The sequence below is a fragment of the Acinonyx jubatus genome, chromosome E4 (assembly GCF_027475565.1).
Source record: "Acinonyx jubatus isolate Ajub_Pintada_27869175 chromosome E4, VMU_Ajub_asm_v1.0, whole genome shotgun sequence".
In the NCBI taxonomy this organism is placed as follows: Eukaryota; Metazoa; Chordata; class Mammalia; order Carnivora; family Felidae; genus Acinonyx; species Acinonyx jubatus.
This window is the reverse complement of record NC_069395.1, coordinates 6,619,817-6,644,412: the sequence shown is the minus strand read 5'-3', so window position 1 is coordinate 6,644,412 and position 24,596 is coordinate 6,619,817. Positions and strand designations below refer to the sequence as shown.

General features: G+C 43.0%; 1 protein-coding gene and 1 long non-coding RNA gene across 6 annotated transcripts in view; both read right to left on the bottom strand.

The window, feature by feature from the left end:
• Window positions 1-24,596, bottom strand: part of UAP1 (UDP-N-acetylglucosamine pyrophosphorylase 1) — a 55,340-nt gene that overhangs the window by 5,364 nt on the left and 25,380 nt on the right. For 2 of the 5 annotated variants that reach the window (XM_027075063.2, XM_053209797.1), the window contains 6 exons: window positions 22,022-22,215; window positions 20,969-21,109; window positions 19,718-19,906; window positions 18,565-18,615; window positions 14,003-14,069; window positions 12,174-12,746 (listed from right to left, as the gene is read on the bottom strand). In XM_027075063.2, the coding sequence (XP_026930864.1) occupies window positions 12,654-12,746; window positions 14,003-14,069; window positions 18,565-18,615; window positions 19,718-19,906; window positions 20,969-21,109; window positions 22,022-22,215 (735 nt within the window). In that variant the 3' untranslated portion in view covers window positions 12,174-12,653. Of the gene's footprint in view, window positions 1-12,173; window positions 12,747-14,002; window positions 14,070-18,564; window positions 18,616-19,717; window positions 19,907-20,968; window positions 21,110-22,021; window positions 22,216-24,596 lie in introns of those variants that run through there. The other 3 variants (XM_027075065.2, XM_027075066.2, XM_053209796.1) reach the window with 3 other exon arrangements.
• Window positions 4,619-9,723, bottom strand: LOC128313121 (uncharacterized). The gene is made up of 2 exons (XR_008293379.1): window positions 8,941-9,723; window positions 4,619-8,693 (listed from the first exon to the last, which is right to left on the bottom strand). It is a non-coding gene; the product is annotated as an uncharacterized LOC128313121 (long non-coding RNA).

Genomic DNA, 24,596 nt, shown 5'->3' with positions numbered 1-24,596 from the left:
CACTTTGTTGTGGTACATCATCCATTTTATAGATCACTGGATTTGACTTGCTAAAAATTTGTAAAGACTTTTATACCTATGTTTGTGGTAGCCAGCCTTTAAGATGATCAGCCCAATTACCTCTGCTTCTCTTGAGTTGACCAATACAATAATGTAGAAGAGTTGCTATATCACTTCTGACACATTAGCTTATAAAAGACACGGTGGCTTCTATCTTGCTTGCTCTCTCTCTCGCTTGGGTCACTCACGCTGAGAAAATCCAGCTTCCATGTCATGAGCTGCCCCTATGCAGAGGCCCACATGGCAAATGAACTAATAAGGCCTTTTGCCAACAGCCAAATGAGTGAGTTTAGCATCAGATTCTCCAGCCCTAGTCAAGCTTACAAATGACTGACACCTTGGCTGACTGACTGCAACCTCATGAGAACCTGGGCCAGAACCATCCAGCTAAGCCATTCCATGGATTCCTAATCCCCAGAAACTGTAAAAAAAAATTAAGGGGGCTGTTTTCAGCAATTTAAAAATAATAATAATAATAATAATGCAGACACCATTACACAGGAAGTTTGATCCTTTCAGGTCTTGCTTTTAAGCTTTGTTAGGTTGGACAGGAGCCGCATTTAATCTAGGTAGGCCCTTTCTTAGTACTCTACCCAACATCCTGTGAATTACGAGGCTTTCCACTCCACACACTGTTCTATTTTTTTCAAACGGTTTTTCCTCAGCCTCAAGTGTTTTGTTTTTTACCATTAAAAAACTTTTTTCTTATTGAAGTACAGTTGATAGACAATATCTCATTTTTAGGTGCACAATATAGTGATTCAACAATTCAGACAGAAAAAGACAAATGCCACATGATTTCACTTATATGTGGAATCAAATAGTTTCTTTCCACACACGTATGCTGATCACACTCAACTGAATATTCAAAGGAGTGCTTTTACAGATCTCCAGCCTTTTCTCTGCGCACCCTCTCTGTTCTCTAGTATGCTACCCTATGACCTCTAAGCCACCTTGGCTTCCCCAAGCTCCTACCTCCATCCTCTCAACGCAGGGAGACTGCCAGATATTTCCTGGTTCCTCTGTGTTATGGTATGGCCTGAAAGTTCTCTCCAGGCAGCAAGTTGGGACAACCATAGGGCTTGTTCCATTTGTGCCCTGTCTTCCAGGGATCACAGACCTTCATTGCCTTATGTCCAATGTCTTTTGTGCCATTGTTTCATTTATTTTTTTCTGGTTTATCAGTTGGGAGGGGCAAATCCAGCCTCTGTTTATTCTGTCTTCGTGAGAAGTGGAAGTTACAATAAGTTTCCCTTAAACTCCAGAGAAACAGAACCAACAGGATGTGAGTATATAAATTTATTTTAAGGAATTAGCTCATGGAATTTAAGTCAAAAATCTGCAGGGTAGGCTGGCAGGCTGAACATTCAGGGAAGAGCCAGTGTTGCAATTCAAGTTCAAAGGCCATCAGCTAAGAGAAATCCTTCTTGCCCGGGAAAGGTCAGTCTTTGTTCTGCTAAGGCCTTCAACTGATTTGATAAGGCCCACCTACATACTGAAGGCCAATCTGTTTTATTCTAAGTCAAACAATTTAAATGTTAGTTATCCAAAACACCCTCAGAGAAACATCCAGAATAACATTTGACCAAATATCTGGGCACCATGGCCCAGCTAAGTTGACATACAAAATTAACCATCACAGTAATATTTTTAAAATAAATAATTACATTGTTAGGAACCAAGATTTTCAGCTTAAAAGAGACACAAACAAAATCAAAGTAGTACCTTATTTTTAAAAATTGGAATTATCAGTTTATACTGATGTCGTTTTTTTTTGTTGTTGTTTGTTTGTTTTCAAAACAAAATGGGGCACCTGGGTGGCTCAGTTGGTTAAGTGTCCAACTCTTGATTTTGGCTCAGGACATGGTCTCATGGTTGAGATCAAGCCTGTCAGGCTCCACGTTAAGTGTGGAGCCTGCTGAAGATTCTCTCTCTCACTCTCTGCCCCTCTCTCCTATTCATGCTCTCTCCCTCTAAAAAAAAAAAAAAAAAATGTTTAATATATTTTTTAGCTTGGTCCTGTAAAAAGGCCTAAAACCTCTGGCAATAAATATTCCTAGTGCCCACGTTATAGTATCTAAATACCGTATCCTATTAAAAGGAACCAAAGCTTCTTGGAGAAATGGCTTCCTCTGGCAAGTTGGACTCTTTCCAGTGCGGGCACCACTGAGTACTTCTCTCATTTAAAGGTGACCCCTGTGGCGTGTGTAAGAATCATCCACACTTAATTTGCATGAGGTTGAGTCACAGACTCTGGGAGCACAGAGACAGGAGTGTGAGGACCACAGTTCCTAGAAACTGACGCCTGGCACATCCCCTAACTACAGTCATTATTTACACTCTCATCCCAGAGCAGACTGGATCCTTCTAGAATGTAGTCTCAGTCCTTCAGTCCAAGAGTGTAGGCTTGATTTCACAAGTAAATTTGGATTTACAAATCTAAATTTTCATTGCAAGGTTTCCCCTGAAGTCAGAAAAGTAAAATGTGTCACAATAAATTAGTTCATAAATGTATTTTATAAAACATCTAAATCGGTATTCAAAAAAAACAAGTATCTGTCTAGAGTAGGGCTGGAAATGTTTAAGTTGATCCTGAAACATAAAGAAGCTACAAAAAAATACTGGAGTTATGTCAGGACACAGGAGCCAATTCAAAGGGCTCACTGGCCCAAACTAATAATGACTGTAACGCATGGAAACACATCAACCATCAAAAATCACTGAGTTCATAATAATATTCAGGATTAGGGAGGGCTTCACTGGCCACCTCTGGAGAGAGCTGGGGCAGAGCTCACTATTCTGGAAACTGGTAAAGATTCAAGGATTTATGGGGCGCCTGGGTGGCTCAGTCGGTTGAGCGTCTGACTTCAGCCCGGGTCATGATCTCACGGTCCGTGGGTTCGAGCCCCGCATCGGGCTCTGTGCTGACAGCTCGGAGCCCGGAGCCTGTTTCAGATTCTGTGTCTCCCTCTCTCTCTGACCCTCCCCTGTTCATGTTCTGTCTCTCTCTGTCTCAAAAATAAACAAACATTAAAAAAAAATTTTTTTTTAAAGATTCAAGGATTTATACTGTTTTTGCTGTACTAGGTAAACAAACAATTGATGGAAATGTTTCTTTATAAAGAATTCTTGCTAATCAGTACAGAAGAAGTGGTAGGAAAATCTCATTTTTCAGCCTCTAATGAAATAATGGATCTTGGAAACAAGACTCAGTAGCTGCTAAGACATTAGATGAAAGGTTGGAGGGGGCTTTATAATGGCTGGATCGGGCTGACAATACCTACAGAGGCAGAACAAACAATCCTTAAGAAAGCTAATTAGGGGTGCCTGGGTGGCTCAGTCGTTTAAGTGTCCCAACTCTACCTCAGCTCAGCTCATGATCTCATGGTGGTTTGTGGATTCAAACCCCATGTGGGACTGTCAGCAGGGAGCCTGCTTGGGATTCTCTCTTTCCTTCTCTCTCTGCCCCTCCCCAACTCACGTCTCACTTTCTCACTCTCTCTAATAAACATTTTTTTTAATTAAAAAAAAAAGCCAATCTTCACATCACAGACACATGCCTTCTAGTGAAATTCAATAGGAAATACACAGAACCATCTAGAAAGTGTTTTTTATGGGGAAAAAAAATGAATCTGAATCTGATCAAGCCTCAGACACAACTAATTTTCAAGAAATATGGAAGATAGAGGAAAATGTTAACATGGAAATGAAATCCAAAATCTACAAGACTGGAAAAATTACCAGTTTTTTCCAAAGAAATAAATATTAAAAAAAAGAAAGGATATGCACAAGTTAAAACCATGTAAGAAACATCACAAAAGCAGTTAAGTGGACTTTAAACCCTGATCCAAATAAATCAATACTAAAAAAGCATTTATGTGATACTTGGGGACATTTGAACACTCGTGGGATCATATCAGATGACATCTTCATCCATTCAGGCTGATATAACAAAAATGTCACAGACTGAGGGACTTCAAACAGAACTTTATTTCACACGGTACTGGAGGCTGGGAAGTCCAAGATCACGGCACTGGAAGATTTGGTGTCTGGTGAGTTTCTGCTTCTTGATTCACAGATGGATGGTGGTCATCTTGCCATATCCTCCAAAGGTGGAAGCGGTAAGGGAACTCTCGTGGTCCCTTTTATAAGGACACTGATTCTATTTATGAGGACTCCACCTTCGTGACCTAATCACCTCCCAACCCACCTCCTAATATTATCACTTTGGGTTAGCATTCAACATAGGAACTGGAGGTGGGGGTGGGGGGACCACAAACATTCAATGCATGGCAGATGACAAAAGGAATCATTATTAATTATTAAGGTTTTTAAGTTGTGTGGATACACACACACACACACACACACACACACACACACACACACCTAGCTCTTAGATGTATACTGCAGTATTACATCCAACACGTTGAATTGATTATGAAATAATTCCATGGGGGCACTGGAGGTGGGAATTAAATGAAACAGGATTAGCCAAAGTTAATTGTTAGAAACTAAATAACAGAGGGCTGTTATTCTGTTCTCTATTATTGTGTATATGTAAAATTTTTAAATAAAAAAAATGAAAAAGAGTAAGTCTCTGGATTCAGACATTGGGTTCAATTTCCAGCCCTGCTTCTTACTAGTTTATGGACTGGACAATAGAAGCTCACACTTCATAGGAAAATAGTAAGGATTCAATGAGACAATGTAGATAAAGTGCTTCAAGCAATGCCCAGCACACGGTTAAGGGCCATCGTAAGGTATTAGCCATGGTTATCTTTACTTGATACTCACTATGTTATGTTCAGGAGATTTAATGTCTTTGTCACAATCCCCATCAAAATACCACCAGCATCTTTCACAGAGTGAGAACAAACAATCCTAAAATTTGTATGGAACCACAAAAGACCCCAAATAGCCAAAGCAATCCTGAAACAGAAAAGCAAAGCTGGGGGCATCACAATTACGGATTTCAAGCTGCATTACAAAGCTGTAATCATCAGACAATATGATACTGGCACAACCACAGACACATACATCAATGGAACAGAATACAAAACCCAGAAATGGACCCACAACTATATGGTCGACTAATCTTTGACAAAGCAAGAAAGAACACCCAATGGAAAAGAGACAGTCTCTTCAAATGGTGTTGGGAAAACTGGACAGCAACATGTACAAGAATGAAACTGGACCACTTTCTTACACCATACACAAAAATAAATTCAAAATGGATCAAAGTCCTAAATGTGAGACAGGAAACCATCAAAATCCTAGAGAAGAACACAGGCAGTAACCTCTGTGACCTCAGCCATAGCAACTTACTAGACACATCTCCAGAGGCAAGGGAAACAAAAGCAAAAATGAACTATTGGGACTTCACCAAGATAAAAGCTTTTGCACACTGAAGGAAACAATCAACAAAACTAAAAGGCAGTCTGTGGAATGGGAGAAGATATTTGCAAGTGACATCTCAAGTAAAGGGTTAACATCCAAAATCTATAAAGAACTTATCAAACTCATCACCCAAAAAACAATTAATCCAGTGAAGAAATGGGCAGAAGACATGAATAGACACTTTTCCAAAGAAGACATCCAGATGGCTAACAGACACATGAAAAAAATGTTCAACATCACTCATCATCAGGGAAATACAAATCAAAACCATGATGAGATACCGCCTCACACCTGTAAGAATGGCTAAAATTAACGACACCAGAAACAACAGGTGTTGGCGAGGATGCAGAGAAAAGGAAACCTTCTTGCATTGTTGGAATGAAAACTGGTGCAGCCACACCAGAAAACAATATGGAGGTCCCTCAAAAAGTTAAAAGTATAATTACCCTACGATCTAGCTATTACACTACTAGATATTTACCCAAAGAATATAAAAATACAGATTCGAAGCGGTACATGCAACCCAATGTTTATAGCCACACTATCAACAATAGCCAAACTATGGAGAGAGCCCAAATATCCGTCAACTGATGAATGGATAAAGAAGGCATGGTACGTATGTGTACGTACACACACACACACACACACACACACACACACACACACACACAAATGGAATATAACTCAGCCATCAAAAGGAATGAAATCTTGCCATTTGCAACAATGTGGATGGAGCTAGAGTGTATTATGCTAAGGAAAATAAGTGAGTCAGAGAAAGACAAATATCATATGATTTCACTCATATGTGGAATTTAACAAAAAAACAGATGAACATATGGGAAAGGGAAAAAGAAGAAGACAGAGGGAAACAAACCCTAAGAGACTCTTAAATACAGAGAACAAACTTCAGCGTTGCTGAAGGGAAGGTGGGTGGGGGATGAGCTAAACGGGTGATGGGTACTAAGGAGGGCACTTGTGATGAGCACCGGGTATCACATGTAAGTGATGAATCACTGAATTCTCCTCCTGAAACCAATATCGCACTGTATGTTAACTAACTAGAATTTCAGTAAAAATTTTAAAAAATGATAGTAATAATCTCTTTGTCAAATTTCAGACCTCTTAGAAGTACATAAATTAGGAGAAATTTTAAACTTTAAAAGGAAATTTATCAAGTCCCATTTCGATCTCATACACATCACCTACGTTAGTCTCTATTTTGCTGTATAGAATATGTACGAGTTCTACAGATCATTCTGTACAACAAAACTAAACAAAACAAAAAAATGTGCCCACTAGAAAAAAATCTAAGAAGGAACACTTTCTGAGAAGTAGAATTACTGAGATAGAAATGAGAGAGCTGATGTGGAAACAGTGAGTCACACAACTATAATAATAGACTTTCTGTTCTTACATTGTCTTCTAACTCGGTTCAGAAGTTTGAAAACACTATGTCTATATAAACATATTTGGTGTCACCACTGACTCACTGAGCTTCTGGCAAACCTCTTAGCCTCTCATCTTTAAGAGGGAGTAGCAGATACTGAATTCGTATATTCCACCAGAGGACTCCTGTTCAGCCTCGCAGAAAGGCTTTCGTACCAGACATTTGCTTCACACATCCCTCCAAATTAAGACATTATCATGCATCGCAAAGGAGGAAGCTCCAAGTAATGGCCAAGGTCAGAGATAACAGCATACAAAGACCACGGTGCCTTACATTCCAATGGTGCACTGTCCACACTCCATTATCTGAAGGTACGTCTACACTCTGCAGACCTCATCACAGCCAATGTTACCTCTGAGTTCTCTCACAGAAGCACCTAACTGGTCAATGTGAATACCCTTGGTTTATTCATCCTTTGAGACTTTATAAAGGATAAAACTTTTTATCATAAAATTACTAAGAATGCATCATCCAAAAATTTATGAAATACAGAGGAAAAACCCACCCATGATGCCACCACCTTACCACACTTTTACTTTTTATTTCTCATTCAGACTATTTTTATTTATTTTTTATTTTAGAGAGGGTGAGCGAGCGGGGTAGAGGAGAAGAGGGAGAGAGAATCTCAAGCAGCTTCCACAATCAGTGTGAGCCCAATGTGGACGCCATCCCACGATTGTGACATCGTGAATGGGGCCAAAAGCAAGAGCCAGACGCTCAACTGACTGAGCCACCTAGGCACCCCTGAAACTCTTATTTTTAAACCAAATTATTCCTTAACTTTGTTTCCCCTACTACCCTCACTCTAGCTGGAGGAAACGCTCTGAATTGGAGAGGGATAAAATTTAGGAAGAGCCCAGTGTAGGGTGGCTCTTTCTAGCAATCTAAGGCGTTTGCAAAGTGGAATCGTCCTCAGGATGCATGTTCCCTGGCCCTGCCCACCTGTTTGTGCTTCTGTTTGCGCTCTCCCTCTCAAACGATATGTTCTTCATCTTTGGCCTCCCTTGTCTGATTTTTCAAAGCCAGAACACATCCAGACTCTTGTTCCCCTCACCCTTCGCTAAGTCTCTACCCGCAAGTCAGTGATTCTCACTCCTAAATGCTTGCTAGAATCATCCAGTGTTTTTTTACAAATTAGGTACCCAGGCCTTCCACCAGACTGAGAATCACAATCTCTAGAACTGGAGTTGTTTTCGTTTTTTGTTTGTTTGTTTGTTTGTTTTTAAATCTCTCCAAGCAATCCAGAGAATCCAAAGGGTTTAGAAACCATCGTCCTTCGCAATTACAAGCGTCCAGGTCAGGTCTCTCTAGCTCCGTCTTCTACTCGTACCACCACCACCACCACCATTCCCTCCGTCTTTTAAAGAATAAAGCTCACCTAAGGCAGATCTATTTGGTTTCTGGCTTCCCCTATTCTTGCTCTACACACACGGGCCTGTTTCCCCTAGGGTATGTTCTTTTTGGTACTGCCCCTGACCTTTTGGTTAGCCTTCTTAGAGCAATGGTTCCCAAACTTTGGGATACATCGGAATCACCTGGAGGGCGTGTCAGAATAGAAGTTTCTAGGCCCCACCCACGAATGCATAACGGAGTGATTCTGAGAATGTGTGTTTCTAACAAGTTTCCAGGCGACAATGATGTACCCGGTCAGGGGACCACACTTGGAAAAATCACCGTTACAGGTCTGCTCATTAACCCTACAACTTGGACAGCACCTGGCAACTGGATGCGGCTAAGTAACTCCTCCCCACAATCACCAACTCCCATTAATAATCCATATCTGGGGCGCCTGGGTGGCGCAGTCGGTTAAGCGTCCGACTTCAGCCAGGTCACAATCTCGCGGTCCGTGAGTTCGAGCCCCGCGTCAGGCTCTGGGCTGATGGCTCGGAGCCTGGAGCCTGTTTCCGATTCTGTGTCTCCCTTTCTCTCTGCCCCTCCCCCGTTCATGCTCTGTCTCTGTCCCAAAAATAAAAAATTAAAAAAAAAAAAAAAAGTTGAAAAAAAAATTAAAAAAAAATAATCCATATCTGAATCACAATACACGTTTGATTTTAAGGCAAATAAATCCAATAGAATCAGAGCCAAATTATTTGAGAGCTTACTATGAGCGAAACATGGTTCTGATGAGTTAAAAACCTCACTGGTTTTTCATAAGACATGGTAGAACTATTAAGGTATGTCTTCTTGTTGGAACAGAAACTTCTGACCCTAACATCCCCTCTCTCAAGATAACAGGGTTTGTCGTGGAGAAGTTCTGCCGTACCAAACTCCAGTCCATAACGATGACCCTTGTTCACCTCCCACTGACCTTGCTTCCTTGCATTTTAGTACTAAATCATCCTTGCATTATTTAAGGGGGTTACTTTTATCCCCTGAACCAGAACACAAGCCGTGCAAGGAGGGGGCTCTGTGCTTTTATCCCAGGAGTGCTGGGCATGTGACAGGCACTCAGCCCTCACTGGCTGACTCACTCCATCACTTCCCAGCATGCCTTTCCCAAACTGGGGCTCTCTGGAGGGCCATGAACTGCAAAAGCATCAGTCTCGTCTAGTAGGAAACCACACTTCCAAGTCAACTGAATGGCTTGTGTTTTAGTCACTCGCTTGGATTATGTGTTTGTCCTCGCCTCGTTTTACCTAGATAACTGAGATCTGACTGTGCCGTGATGAATCACCAAGAGGAAACACTGCAGATAGTAAGCTGCGGTTAGCAATGAACCCACATTGTTGCCAATAACAATTCAAACTGGGGAAAAGAAGGGCTAGATTGAACATAAAATTATTTTTGTTCATCTTTCTGTAGATATCCCTAGTAATTCCTTTTTATTTATTTTTTTTTTAATTTTTTTTTTTTCCAACGTTTGTTTATTTTTGGGACAGAGAGAGACAGAGCATGAACGGGGAGGGGCACAGAGAGAGGGAGACACAGAATCGGAAACAGGCTCCAGGCTCTGAGCCATCAGCCCAGAGCCTGACGCGGGGCTCGAACTCCCAGACCGCGAGATCGTGACCTGGCTGAAGTCGGACGCCCAACCGACTGCGCCACCCAGGCGCCCCGTAATTCCTTTTTAGATACCAAAACTGCATCAATTTCAAGAAGCAAGAGGGAAATTGAGAAACAAAAATCAAATATTCAAATAACACAGCCTATTTGGCTTATAGGTTCATTTGTGACTATCAGTAAAGTTATTAACATACTTGCAAGGGTGATTTCAATGACACTCAAAGTGATTATTAACTCTCATGTAAATTCTACCACACTGTTGCCAAATGAGTCTAGTTCATGTTTTTATAACCATTTTACCCAATTCTGTATTTTCTGAATTAGAACAATTATTTACCAAGGACTTGTAAAGGTGTATAATGCAGCCACCTCGTAACGTCACGGCTCAGTGGCTCCCAGACCCTTTGCTCTCACTGCACCCAGTGTCCCTCAGCCGCCGCTCCTCTCCAGTAACACCACTACCCCCATCCTGCCCATCCTCCCCGTCCTGGAATTAGCCATAGGAGCCTAAAGATGGGGAGAGAGGAAACCGCAGATGAAGGTCCAGGAAAAAGGAAATGAAGCGTACCATTCAGGTGCTAACACTGAGCAGTTCTGTCCTCACAATCCACTCGGAGCTCGTTCTGACGGAGAACTCAAACCTCACAAATCTGAGAAACGGAATGGATAACAATAGCAAAACTGGGCTGTTATTGAAAGGAAAGAGAAAATATGCTGGACACACTATCTAGACCTTAGCACAAAAAATAAATTTAGATAGATATAAATATCACATACTTTATAGGGCACCTGGGTTGGCTCGCTCGGTTAAGCGTCCGACTTCGGCTCAGGTCACGATCTCACAGTTTGTGAGTTCGAGCCCTGCATCGGGCTCTGTGCTGACAGCTCAGAGCCTGGAGCCTGCTTCAGATTCTTGTCTCCCTCTGTCTCTGCCCCTCCCTTACTCACTGTCTCTTTCTCAAAAATAAATAAACATTAAAAAAATATGTATTACATACTTTCTTTAAAAAAGTAATTCTTAAAATTTCTCCTTTTAGAGAAAAGCCCCACCTATAATATTCCATCTTGTGACCACTTGTCAGTAAAAGATAAAATTTACTAATTTCTTCTCTAGACCTAATTTTTAGAATTTTTCATTTATCCAGATGTTAAATTTTATGCTTTGGTCAAGACTTAAATGCTCTATAAAATGCATTTATAGAGCTCAATGTTTTCATGCAAACTCCATCTTAGACCTAGAGAACGCTTCCTTTTTTTTTAATGTTTATTTTTGAGAAACAGAGTGAGAGAGCAAGCGAGGTGGGGGGAAGGGGCAGAGAGAGAGGGAGACAGTGAATCAGAAGCAGGCTCCACGCTGCCAGCACAGAGCCCAACGCGGGGCTCAAACTCATGAACTGTGAGATGGTGACCTGAGCCAAAGTCAGACACTTAACCGACTGAGCCACCCAGGCGCCCCGAGAACCCTTCCTAATGGCCACTGAACTATGCCCCATATCTTAAGGACCCACCTCTGTTTGCTCATCCTCTAAATGGAAAGAAAAAAAAAAAAAAAAAAAACCTGCATGCTAGTGATTAACTCGTCTGGGGAAACACCAGAACCGTGTTCTTCTGAATTCCTGAGAGCTACCAAGTATGTGGGTAAAAGAGAACAAACCAATGACGTAAACAAGGTTTCCCCGCCTTCACAGTACTGACATCGAGGGCCAGATCACCCTTGGGTGCAGGAGGCCGCCCTGTGCGCTGCGAGTCTAGCGGCATCCCTGGTCCCTCTCGCTCACTCCTCGCCGGTGTCACCCCCCCACCCTCCCAGTGGTGACACTACCGAAGGCCTTCCCAAGCAGCAAATCGTCTCTGGTTCAGAGTCGTTGTTACAAAGTGACAGGAGGATGAAGTCCTAAGACAAACATTCATCTAAAAACTGCTGCTGCGGGGATACCTGGGCGGCTCAGTCGTAAGCGTCGGACTCTTGATTTTCCACTCAGGTCACGATCTCATGGGCTCGTTGAGTCTGAGCCCCACGTCAGGCTCTATGCTGACACACCGGAGCCTGCTTGGGATCCTCTCTCTCCCCTTCTCTCTGCCCCTCCCTTGCTCGCTTGCTCTCAAAATAAACTCAAAAATAAATACATACATACATACATACATACCACAAGGCTGCAATTTCCTGGAATTGCCAATTTGGTTTTCTGCCTTATGGCCAAGTTTCTCCCAAGTTTCATGTTTTCCTAGCAGAATAATTTCCTCAAGGTACAAATGCCACTCCAGAGACAGGAAGAAAAGTTTATTTGACTGTCCAATTATTTTCTTAAAAAAATTTAATTTCTGATAAAATAAAACACACTTTTAGTACCGTAGAAAGCTTTTGACACATACGAGGCCATATTATTACTATGTACAACTTCAAAAACAAATGTTTCCAGCTCCAAGTACAGTGATGTTGAACACCCTGACTATGCCCCAGCTGTAGGAAATTTCCTGGTTGGCCAACGTCTTCCTTGGCTCGGAAAACAAAGTTTACAATTGAAAAATAGAAGTAAGACCTTCAGTGAGTTGAGAATCATAAAAATGCTTTCTGGAGTTCAGTCATCTGGATCCTGGGGAACACGCGGGAGTTGTAAGAGTTCAACAAGCGAAAGGAAACCCCGTGGATATTCACGGGTGAGTATTCCAGGAGAGGCCCTGAGGTTCACAGTTGCTCTCTCAAAAGTAAAAGCTATCCTTACTGTGGTGGAACTCAGTCTCCAGTTCACAGGCCATTCTTCACCAGCTCATGGACTCCGTTCTCATCAATGATTAAAGGCGCGTGGAATTCTTTATCTGCCACGTAACTTTCTATTCCCTGAAAGAAGGGTTGGAATGAAACACAGAAAACCGGCAGGCGCTAGTCATACGATGCAGGACGCCGTGACTATACCAAAGATTTAAAGCATGGATGCCAAAAAGTGGGGTTGAGATGCAGAATTTAAAAGTCGGTAAAAATCTACTTAGTATACTTTTTAAACTGAGCTTACTGACCAATTTACAGAAGCAAAAAACAAATAACAATGAAAGGAAAATTACTCTGATTATAATTCTTGAAGTAAGTAAGGTGTTAATCATTCTTCCTATCATCATCAACCAACAGAGTCAACTTTCTCAGCAATGTGGCTGTCTCTGATGCTGGAGCTAAGCAATCTGACAAGGGTCTCCAGGAAAAATATCACCTATTAGAAGAGTAGGAACCCCTAAATCCCCCAGTTCTGAAAGTGAGAGTACCAAGTATACGAACAAAACCACCCTTTGGGAGAAAAAAGTGCACTGCATTTTAAAAAGCCAGATAGCCCCCAAATCCAGAGAACAATCTGACAGTGGCCAGAGGGGAGGGGGCTGGGGGGGGGAGCAAAATGGGTGAAGGGGAGTGGCAGGTGGAGGCTTCCAGCTATGGAAGAAGTAGGTCATGGGATGAAAGGTCCAGCAGAGGGAGCACAGCCAAGGGCACGGCGGTAGTGCCCTATGGTGACAGACGGCAGCTACACCTGTGAGCACAGCAGAACGTACAGACCTGCTGACTCACAAGCTGTGCACCTGAAAACAATGCAACACTGGGTGTCAGCTATATTTCAATTAAAAAACAAAAGAGCTGGATAACTTATCTTAAAAAAAAAAAGCCAACTGTTTTCAAAGACCACCGCATTTCAATGTGTAAATGAAATGGACTATTAAACACTCTGTTTGTGGCAACTAACCCCATTGTGGGACAGACGCAAAGCCGTAACAGGAATTCTCAAAGAGAAGAATTTGGAACAAATGCAACCTCTTTTCTCATTCCCAGGATGAGCAGGGCAGAACACTTAAACATAAAATAGTATCAGAATCAGGGACGCCTGGGCGGCTCAGCTGGTTAAGCATCCGACTTCAAGTCAGGTCATGACCTCGCGGTTCTTGAGTTTGAGCCCCCCTTCAGATCCTCTGTCCCCCTCTCTCTCTGCACCTCCCCGACTCGCGCACATGCTCTCGTTCTCAACAATAAACATTTTTAGTTAAAAATAAATAAATAAAAACAGTATCAGAATCCTACTTTTCAAAGAATAAGAAGAAAAGGAAAATCAGACTTACTTCTCCAGCATAGGAGATAAGAGGAGAGATTTCACACTGAATTGGTACATCATTGGCATCCTTCAAGCTAAGAAAAAAAAGCAGACAAGTTGAAGGTTCTGCTTCTCATGTTACTGCCAGAGTGAAAGTACAGACCACCCCTTCCCTCTGAGAAGCTTGCAGATAACCGAACTCTCCCAGTTAAGCAAACAGAACAGCCGCTATCCTGATGGCCACCAGATTCCCTGAGGATTAAGGGAACGTGAACTTGTCATGGTCCAGAAGACGCTATGGGGGGCGAAGGCCAGTAATTACCAGCAGATCTTCAAAGCAATTCACCTGTATCGTTACACGTATCCCTCTAACGCACATCTCATCTTTTACCATGGTTAAGTTTGAATGTCATAAAGAAGGAACTATTTATGGACTGTATACTATAGAATATATACTACGGTCCAGGCCCGCTAAGTACTCCGACTCCTTCATATTTCACCTTAATCCTGACCACGACCTTGAGAGTTAAGTACTCTCAAGTAAGTACTAATATGGACAAACATTCTAAAGCTGTACCGTCCAACATACATTGGCCACCTGCCACATGCAGTTCCTTAAATTTAAATTTTTGAAATTAACTAAAATTCTAAAATTCAGTTCCTTGGTCACAAAACCCACATTTCAAGTGCTCAGTAGCTGTGAATGGCTAATGACTGCCCAATCAGATGGCACAGACATAGAACATTTCCTTCACTACAGAAAGTTCTACTGGACAGCGCTGTTCTAAAGGTCAATTATTTCCCGGTATACATTTTCCGTGCAATCCAAACCTCCTGGATTAGCTGAGCTGATTCATTTGATGTTTCAAAGTGCTTCTCTGCTACTTTCACCAAAGTCTCTTTTCCAAGAGCTAAGGCAGAATGCAACCCAAGCAAAGACAAGGCCAAAGTCACCATTTGCTTCCCCTAGGTCACATTCTAACGTATATAGCTACTCGATCCTGAGTTTCTAAAAGTTTCTAAAGTTCTTAATGTAAAAGTCAATAAGCAATATTTTTAATATGCTTAAAGGCATGAGACCTCTCTCTAGGTTTTTCCACCGGTAGGACTGAGAGCACACAAAAACTAGTCTTTCACAACCTCAAACGGCAGCTTTCCTTTGTTTTACCAAATATGTATCCGAAGCTTTGGCGGAGTCAAAATCACAAGGCGATGCCCAAGCTTCCTTTTCTACACAGAACCATGTGGGGGCACCTGGGTGGCTCAGTCAGTTGAGTGGACATCCACCTTCAGCTCAGGTCATCTCACAGTCCGTGACTTTGGGCCCCACCTTGGGCTCACTGCTGCCAGCCTGTCAGCACAGAGCCTGCTTGGAATCCTCTGTCCCCCCACCCCCTGCCCCTTCCCTACTTGTGACCTCTCAAAAACAAATAAATATTAAAAATAAAGAAACAGAACCATGTGGCTTGAGTTCAAGGTGTTCTAGATCCTTCTCCAGCTTGCCCTGCTACTTTTCACTCAAACCAGCCAGCTGCACACACTTTGGATTATTCCAAGTCATTCTCAACCATGTCAAATAAAAATCTGGACTATCCAAATTATACCCATCCTCCAAGATTCAGCACAAGCCCCAACCTTCCCTTGACCACTGCATCTCGTAGTGATTGCTCTCGTTTATTTATACCAAAAAAATATATATATATGAGAGACATCTGCTAAGTCACTGCCTCCTAAATAATAATAATTACTTATGTCATACATTTAACACATTAACACACACTGCCTGATGATGTTACTTAACTCTTATGCATCTTGACCTCCCAGTAGGCTTAAGAAAGGACTCTTTTCTCTTGTGAAAACTACTGCAGTAATGAAGGTCTGTGAGCAGGCCTGCAAAGGTTTGCTGGCTGAACGAATAAACGAAGTACGGAGGTAGATGGCTGACAGACTAATTTGGAGAAAAGACGAATTTAAAAAATGGGGCACACATCTATCCAGACCTGTGTCAGATTCTATCAAAAGAGCTCAAGAAATCTGGTCCCGACCCTCTGGGGCAGCTCGGAGTCATATTAAACCATATGGGAAAAACAAGGACCCGTCTCACCGATGAGAGGCACACAACAGCCCCGTCCCACCAGAACCCGTGAGGAATTTGACGTCTGCCACGATCAGAAGGTGGTTTTGGACCCAAGGAACACATAGCTGACCTAAATGTAACTTCTCTTCACGTACCACAAAGAAAAGAAAGCCACTTTGAATAAAGCTGGATGCCCAGAAGGAGGAAAGACAGAAGCTCCCATCACCAAATGCAAAATCGCAGGAGATCGGCAACTTAAACCAGTGACAGTACTGTTCCCTAAGTCTTTGGCCAAGAGTACTTTTGGTAACTAACTGCTCCATAGGGGTTAAGATGAAAACTAGAACTAATGTCACCTGGTCAAAACTCAGCACCTTGTTTCCATTCTTTCAGAGTATCTCCCAGCTGTTTCCTTTATACAAAATACCTCGTCACCTCTCACTTACAAGTAATCTTTTTCTACTCACTTGAGGACACCCTTTAGAGAGAAGAATTTCAGCAGGAACAATTTTATTTCTAAGTCCGCGATCTCATTGGGGGCTCAACTTTGATTTCAGTTTAATTATTCTACAAATGGCTAAAAAGACATCATTGGGGACACAAGTACTATATAAAAGAACCCAAACAAGAAATAGTGTTTAAAACATTTGTATCTCAACGGAGGTAGCTGGCTGCTGATTTCAGCTCTGTCATTAAGAAACTATTTCACTTTTTGAGGTTAAAAGCTGTGGCTCGGGGCACCTGGGTGGCTCAATCGGTTAAGCCTCTAACTTTGGGACAGGTCATGATCTCTCAGGTCATGAACTCAGCTCAGGAGTTCAAGCCCCACGTCAGGCTCTCCACTCTCCGCACAGAGCCTGCTTCAACGCCTCTGCCTCCTTCACTCTCTGCCCCTCTTGTGTGTGTGTGCTCTTTCTCGCTCCCTCAAAAAATATACATTAAAAAAAAAAAAAAAAGGCTGTGGTTCAGTGAGAAAGATATTTTGGGTCAAAAATCTATTTCTTAAATTATAAAAGCACCTTGCTCCTGCAGCGCCTGGATGGTTCCGCTGGTTAAGCGAGCGACTTCGGCTCAGGTCATGATCTCACAGTTTGTGAGTTCGAGCCCCACATCAGGCTCTGCACTGACAGCTCAGAGCCTGGAGCCTGCTTTGGATTCCGTGTCTCCCTCTCTCTCTGCCCCTCCCCTGCTTGTCTGTCTCAAAAATAAATAAACGTTTAAAACAAATAAAATAAAATAAATAAATAAAATAAAAGCACCTTGCTTCCATATTTTAAAAATGATGGATGGGGCAGAAAATAACACAGTGTTCTGCATCTTGGTTCCCAAAGGCATGAAGGGCAATAGTCACCTTTGGTTCCTATAAGAAACTAGCCAGATCTGTGATCCCACTTCCTTGTCTACGGGCAAGGAGACACCGACACTGACAGGGACCCATCTCCATAGGGAAAAGGTGAGTGACACAGGCAGAAAAAAAAGGAAAAACAACCACAAGGACAAAAAAGATATCACATCCCTGTGGCTACTTCTTTTTAAAAAAAATTTTTTTAATGTTTATTTATTTTTGAGACAGAGAGAAACAGAGCATGAACGGGGGAGGGTCAGAGAGAGGAAGACACAGAATCTGAGCAGACTCCAAGCTATCAGCACAGAGCCCAATGTGGGGCTCGAACTCACGGACTGTGAGATCATGACCTGAGCCGAAGCCAGACACTCAACCGAGCCACCCAGGCATCCCCCCCACCCGTGGCTACTTCTCAGATAACTCTCATCTCCAGATCCTCCGCCCTGTACGTTTCCCAAATTATCTTCAATGCTTAAAACTTCTAACTAAATAGTTTTTCAGACATAGCAAGAACACCAGACTGCCTCTTTAGCTATAAGGATAATGGCTTTTGCAAACGCTATCAATACCCCGGTGAGAGAGGATATGTGTTACTTCTAGCTGCAAATTATCTGTCATTCAGACAAAAAGCTTCTTTCTTTGGGCACAGGATAAGAACTGACTAAAATTAACACACAAAATTAACACACGGAAGGGAGCTGTTAGTATGAGAAAACACTAAAAGAACAGTTTTCTCTATGTTAAGAGCCATCAGATACATCGGAGGCCGCTAGCTTTATACTGAGAGCACATCTCCAATTCAGTGAGACACCTCTTCAGAATGCTCTTCTTATCTAGCTGATGCTGGGGTCTCAACTTGCTCTCCCAGCCTGGAACTTGCCCAAGGCCTTACCCATCACTAGTGGATCTGTCACTACAGACTCAAACATCCACGTCAGATTCTCTAGTAGAGCATGCTCCCCACTGCCAGCATGCACGGAGACTCTGAGTTAGTGTCATCCCAACAGATACCGGCCACCAAGTAAGCGCAGGACACCCCCACCAAAGCTTCAACCATCCACCCGCCCCGGACCACCAAAGGGCAGAGCACTAAAGCTACAAACGCCAGTTAGTATGAAGGGAAGCACAGCCCCGTCACCATGCGCTGCGGGCAGGCTGGGATATTTACTTGAGATTGACATCAGTTGTGATGGTCTCTGACTTCCCATTTGTAGCACTGCTATGTAGGAATAAATAAGCATTAATGGGAATGGAAAACAAATCAAACAATAACAATGAAGTGGAAATGCAAAACATACTTGACTGAAAGGCATGTCGATGTATGGTAAATTATAAACTTGGCAAAGGAAATCGGAAGGGGTAAAAAAAAAACTCAACGGCCTGCGACGAAGCATGAAGGACAACTGACGGGCCACAGAGCAAACCTGTTGACGAGACAGAGCCTGAACGTGGCTCTGGGCTGCGACACAGCCCAGCCCCGGCCCTGCTGGTAAAAACACGCTCACGGACCAGTCAGCTGGCGGATGTTCTCACGTTCCCCAAGGCATTCTAGCACTTTTGAGCATGCAGCCGGCCATTTTATCCGTTACGAACATAAATTACACGGCAGCCTGTTTTGTACATAAGTGCACAAATATCAAATGAGTTTGAAGGGGGTAATCCTAGGTGCCAGTGAGGGTTTGATCATAAAATTCAAGAGTTAGCTTAAAATTGCTTTCTCTTAGACTTAAATAGCTAAAAGTGCCTTCTTTTTTCTTTTAAATCCCAAAACATTTCTCAAGTTTGAGTATCAGTGAATGCCAGTGCCACCCCCTTCCTTTCCCGGCGCCTCCCCCAGTGACCGTGAAGGAGCCGCGGTCGGAGGGGCAGCAAGCCGACATCTCATAGGTCGCATGTGGGTGGCGGGTCTCTCGCGGGAAGTGGCAGGTGAGGAGTCTCACAGATGGCACAAGTAGTAAGGCCACGGGCACGTGAGTGGCAACAACCAGTGCTCTCACTCTGCGGTGCAGTGTGCCCCCGGCGGGCTTTACCCATATGGCATGCCAACAGGATTCCCTCCTGACCACCCTTCAGCAAGAGTCATACACAGACATGGTGGACGCATATCCAAAACGAAAGATTCAGAAGTGATTCCTCTTTAATGGGAAGAAAAGCTATCACTCTCTTTGTAACGGGCAAAAGCCACCATACACTGGGAACTGCCCACGTCAATACTATGCTTTTTGAAAAAACAGCTAGGAACAGTCAGAGGGAGAGGAGAAAGGTCCGAAGAGACAAAGTCCAGGAAGCGTCCACACACACGAGATCAGACACTGACTTACCGAGGAATGGCTGGGAGGCGAGAGCCATTTTCGTCTATGAAGTGGCCCCCCGCGTTGAGGACCCAGCAGTGATGAAGGGACAGCAGGGCGTGTCGCGCAGTAGTAGGATTGTCCTTCCCGTTCTGACTGTCCGCGTTCTTCAGCGGGGAAAACTCATCTTCACGTAGTACTTCATACACCACAAACTTCCTGGAGTGGAGCCATACAGGAACCACTTTATCATAAAGTTTAAAACTGCAAACACAGCTGTGATCTGTCTACACAGCTAAGCCCTGGTCCTCAACAGCTGGTCTTAACCCGATTCCAGACGAACACTGAAAGAAATCCTGCTCGTCCCTAGACTAAAGCTGGAATTCTTTTCTCCAATGCAAAAATGAGAAATTATTTTCACCCCAAACTACAAAACACTTCATCTTAAGTCAGAAAGGTCAGAAATCTTAATGCAAAACCCATGAGTATCTGTTCTGGGGGTGGGGAAGGGGGAGGCAAAAAAAGATGCCTTAGAAGCCCACAGGGGAAGATGAATCTTATACAGCGAATTCGTCTTCTGCATTTGTACACTGGCCAAATTCGGAGCCACATACCTCAGCCTCGAATGTGATCTCTGATGGAGAGCTATAGAATCTAAAGTCATGTTCTCCGAAACACGTACTTATAGGTCAGTAAGACAGCCTACGCACAAACTGGGCCAATTCCCTAGCTCAACCTTTTAGTCTCTTAGCCAAAGTAAGTGACAATTTTAACAAAATTTAACAATTTTGCAGGAGAGTCAGACAATGGACTAACGGGTGTAAAGAAAACATACAGGTTGGGGCGCCTGGGTGGCCCAGTCGGCTGAGCGTCTGGCTTCAGCTCAGGTCATGATCTCACGGTTTGCGAGTTCGAGCCCCGCGTGGGGCTCTGTGCTGACGGCTCAGAGCCTGCAGTCTGTTTCAGATTCTGTGTCTCCCTCTCTCTCTGACCCTCCCCCGCTCGTGCTCTGTCTCTCTCTCTCTCAAAAATAAATAAACATTAAAATTAAAAAAAAAAAAAGAAAGAAAGAAAGAAAACATACAGGCAACTCAAATCATACTCCCAGGTTGGCGCTTTGAGAGAATGATAACGAGTCTCGACAGGACAATCACAGCCACAACGCCACACCTCACATACATGCTCCCGACTGTTTGCTGAAAACAGCGTCCTGGCCTAAGGGAGTGAAAAGCAACATTTCAAGACCTGTAGCTAATCTTACTGGTGCTGCTGAAAACATACTTTGCAAACTGGAAGATGTCAAAGACGAATTTTTCCATCTTTATTCCATTTGGTTTGTCTGGCTTAATTAACTCCCCCTGGGAATCCACGTAGGGAATCTTCTTTTGAGCCACATGGTGCTGCAACTGAGGTTCATAAATACTGAGTAGGAGAAAAAAAAAAAAAAGACATAATCACTTTCCGAAGTTAAAATGCCAGAAAATCCGATAATCACACTCAGGCACAAATGCACCCACAACCTTGCTAAGACTGTCAAAGTGAAGCGCATCTGGGAAGTTTCGGTTCATGTTTAAATATGAAGTGAACAGATTTCCCTATCCACCTCCTTAGTTTTAAAAGAATCCAGTAACGATCTCCACGTTAAAGAGCACACACCACAGCTCACACCAATGTCTCTCCCAGTTTCCGTGTCTTCCAAAAAAGGTTCTGTTCTTTGCCCCAACTTTCCCAACCGAGAGCCCCTGAAGTGTGGAATGGGAAGATGAGGATTGACAGTTGTTATGGACAAATCAACTAACACAGCTACAAAGCGCAGAGTGGAACGGGAGATATTACGGAACAGGAGTCAATACCCTACAGTAAAGCTCAGGAACTTTTTGAGAAGTAAACCATCATCATGAATGTCTAAAAGCTACCACATGAAGCAGACAGTGAGAAGGTCCTTCCCTTAACGGACCGATGGATTAAAGAAGCTTCTGATGTTATGCTTTTATCCCACCACGCTGATTTCCACCCAGGTCTCCGGTTCTTTCCCCTACTGGTTCCTGAATGCTAGTGTGGGAGCCAGCTAAAATTGGGTGGGCAGCTTTTCAACACTAGATGACCTGCATCCACCAGCAGGAATTCTGAGGCCCTAGACGCAGGGCAGACAGGCTCCTAGAGATGTGCACCCTATCATGTGAAAACCACAACAATGTGAGATAAATTTCCACTTGATGAGGGTGATCTTCAGGGGAGAAGATGAATTCCACAGTATAAGGACTTGGGGTGCCTTCCTCCTTCTCAAGTGACTTAGTTCCTGAGTAATGACAGAAGAATCTATCTTGCTCATACTTGACAACATCTCTCAGAAACGGGACAGTGAAGAAGTGGTTGGCAATGTTCCCCGCGTTGAACAGCAGTCGCCCGTCCGAGCTTCGTTTCTGAGCTGTTGCCAGGGAGATCTCACTATATTCCACCACCTGGTAGACTCCGTCCACTCGGCAAACCACTCCCACGGGCTCCGTAGGGTTCGTTTTCTCTACCACCTGCCAAAGGAAGACAGCAGCAGGAAAAGAAATATAATCAAATGCGACATTGGAGATTTGGCATTTTCAAAAGCCACATCTACAGTTTTGCTTATATTGTCTTTAAGGCATTAAGTCAAAAGGAATCTCTAACTGCAGACCACCACCTACCCATCTTTATATTCTTTGACAGACTACTGTCCAACTGGAAATGAAGTAAATTATCTCCTTCCTGTTTATCACCTAACTAAACCATGGAACAGAAATGCCGTCACACACACAGAGCCCAGAGGAAATCACATTTGACTGGGAATAATTAAATGAGGAGTCTACTTCCCCACAAATACCTTATTTTAATTAATTTACCCTTAATGACACTCAACGGTTGAGAATAAATGAAATGAAATTTCTCTGGGATTCATTAATACAAACGTAAGGCATTTGCTCTCTCATTTTGTATTGCCTGAATCATTATTTCATTTGAAAATGCTGCTTCTTTTGTTTTCATTCATGAATACAGCATGTTCCTTGTTTTTCCAGGAGTTGGCAAGGAGGTAGGTAGGGGGCGTCAAGGCAGGCAGGTCACTGGGATCTGGCTCCAACTTCAATCAGAAAAACCTGCCCAATACTTATCTGTTTTGCATGTTAGACTTTGTCTGAAGTTGATTCTATGCTTTAAAGAAAGTTTGAAAACCAGTGACTTGATCATCTATCAATGGCTCTCGGCTGGGGGGAGCTGAGAGAAAGGTGTATACCTAAATCACAGGGAAATGTAGAATATGTAATTTAAGAAGAAAAAAAAAAACCCTCACAAGTGATTCTGATGCTCCACCACCCTAATCCAACACATCACTGACCTAAATGAAATGTTCAGAAGAAAATTACGTTAAGCACTGTGTGAGATGCGCTAAAATAAAATCAAGATTCAGATGAGATGAATACCCGACAGAAGATTCAAACAACGGGAAGGTTTTAAAGATACTGCTGTCTGCCCTGTTCAACTAGCAATCCAGCATGCTTTGGAGTAGTTTGAAAAATCTGTCCCCAAACTAAAAAGTCTATCCTAAGCATACATGAAATCCACATCAATAAAGTTAAAACTTTTCCTCCGCAATTGATTTCTTAAAATAAACCCGGCCAGCGGCAGTCTCCTCCAGACAACTAAAGCCACCATTGAGGACTTCGTTTACACAGCAATTACAGCGACAGGCGCAGAGTCAAGCTCGGTGAGGCAGGGCTACCGGGCACGGAAGTCCGCTGTGTGGTTTCACTGTTTGCCACCCTGAAAGGAGCACACTGTTCAATTTTCTACCAAGGAAGTGGATTACACTGGGGGGAAACATACAACAAAATGATTTCCATCAATCACAGGCCTATGTGCAATTCTAATCTATCAACCCCTCACCCTCACCACCTCCACAGTTGGGGGTCTCACTAGACACGGAATTTGGAATAGAGTCCTCTCGCTCCCATTTAAACCTACACACACACACACACACACACACACACACACACACACACACACACACTAGATTTTCCAGTCACCTCTGTGTGCCCCTACTCCGACCAGCCATAGAGAACAAACCTGAGCGCATTCACACTTTACGGTTCCCAAGCGTTAATCTGTCAGTGAAAGATGTACTTCTATGACAACTCTTGACCCTCCAAATATTACAAAAGTCTAGATTACAGAAGAATGCATTTGCAAACTGCATAAACGGAAAGTCAGTTTCCATTACACAGAAAGTTATACAGCACAAAATTAAGAAGTTTGCTTGACTTTCTCCAAGGGAAATCCTGAAAAGCTGAGTTTGAAGTACCACTCCAAGCTCCAAGTTCAAGCTCAAAGCTCAAGCAACTGCTCTACAGAGTGACGACCTCCAGTTAACAATGGAACCATCCTGCCCTGTTAGCACTGGGCTTCTGCAAACCACCGCTCTGAGTCTTTTCTCAAGGTTCTCACTCCATGAAAAATACTGAATTCCTGAATTCACAAAGACGGGAGCCTTTTAAAGAAGTAATGAAAAGAATTCCACTACCACACTATGAATAACTCCCTAATTCAGATGTTCGTAAAAATATATCTCGACATCTTGGTTTTCAATTAAAACAAAAAGGGTGGGAGGGCAGATTACATAAAGGCTTTCTGCCATTTCTAAAAGTTTTTAACATACACCCAGTCTTACCGCAATTTGACAACGGAGCAGTCCATCTGACTACGTAGTCACTCACTGAGTGACTTCTGCATTATGTTCCAGACACAGAACTAAGCAGGAAGACTGAGAGTCCTGGAGAACCCACAGGTGGTGGTGAAGAGGGACAGGTTACACCTGTATCTCTGTGTGACCAGTATACTCACAAATAGTAGTACATCTAATTTCAAGGTTTTTAAGCTGTCGGCA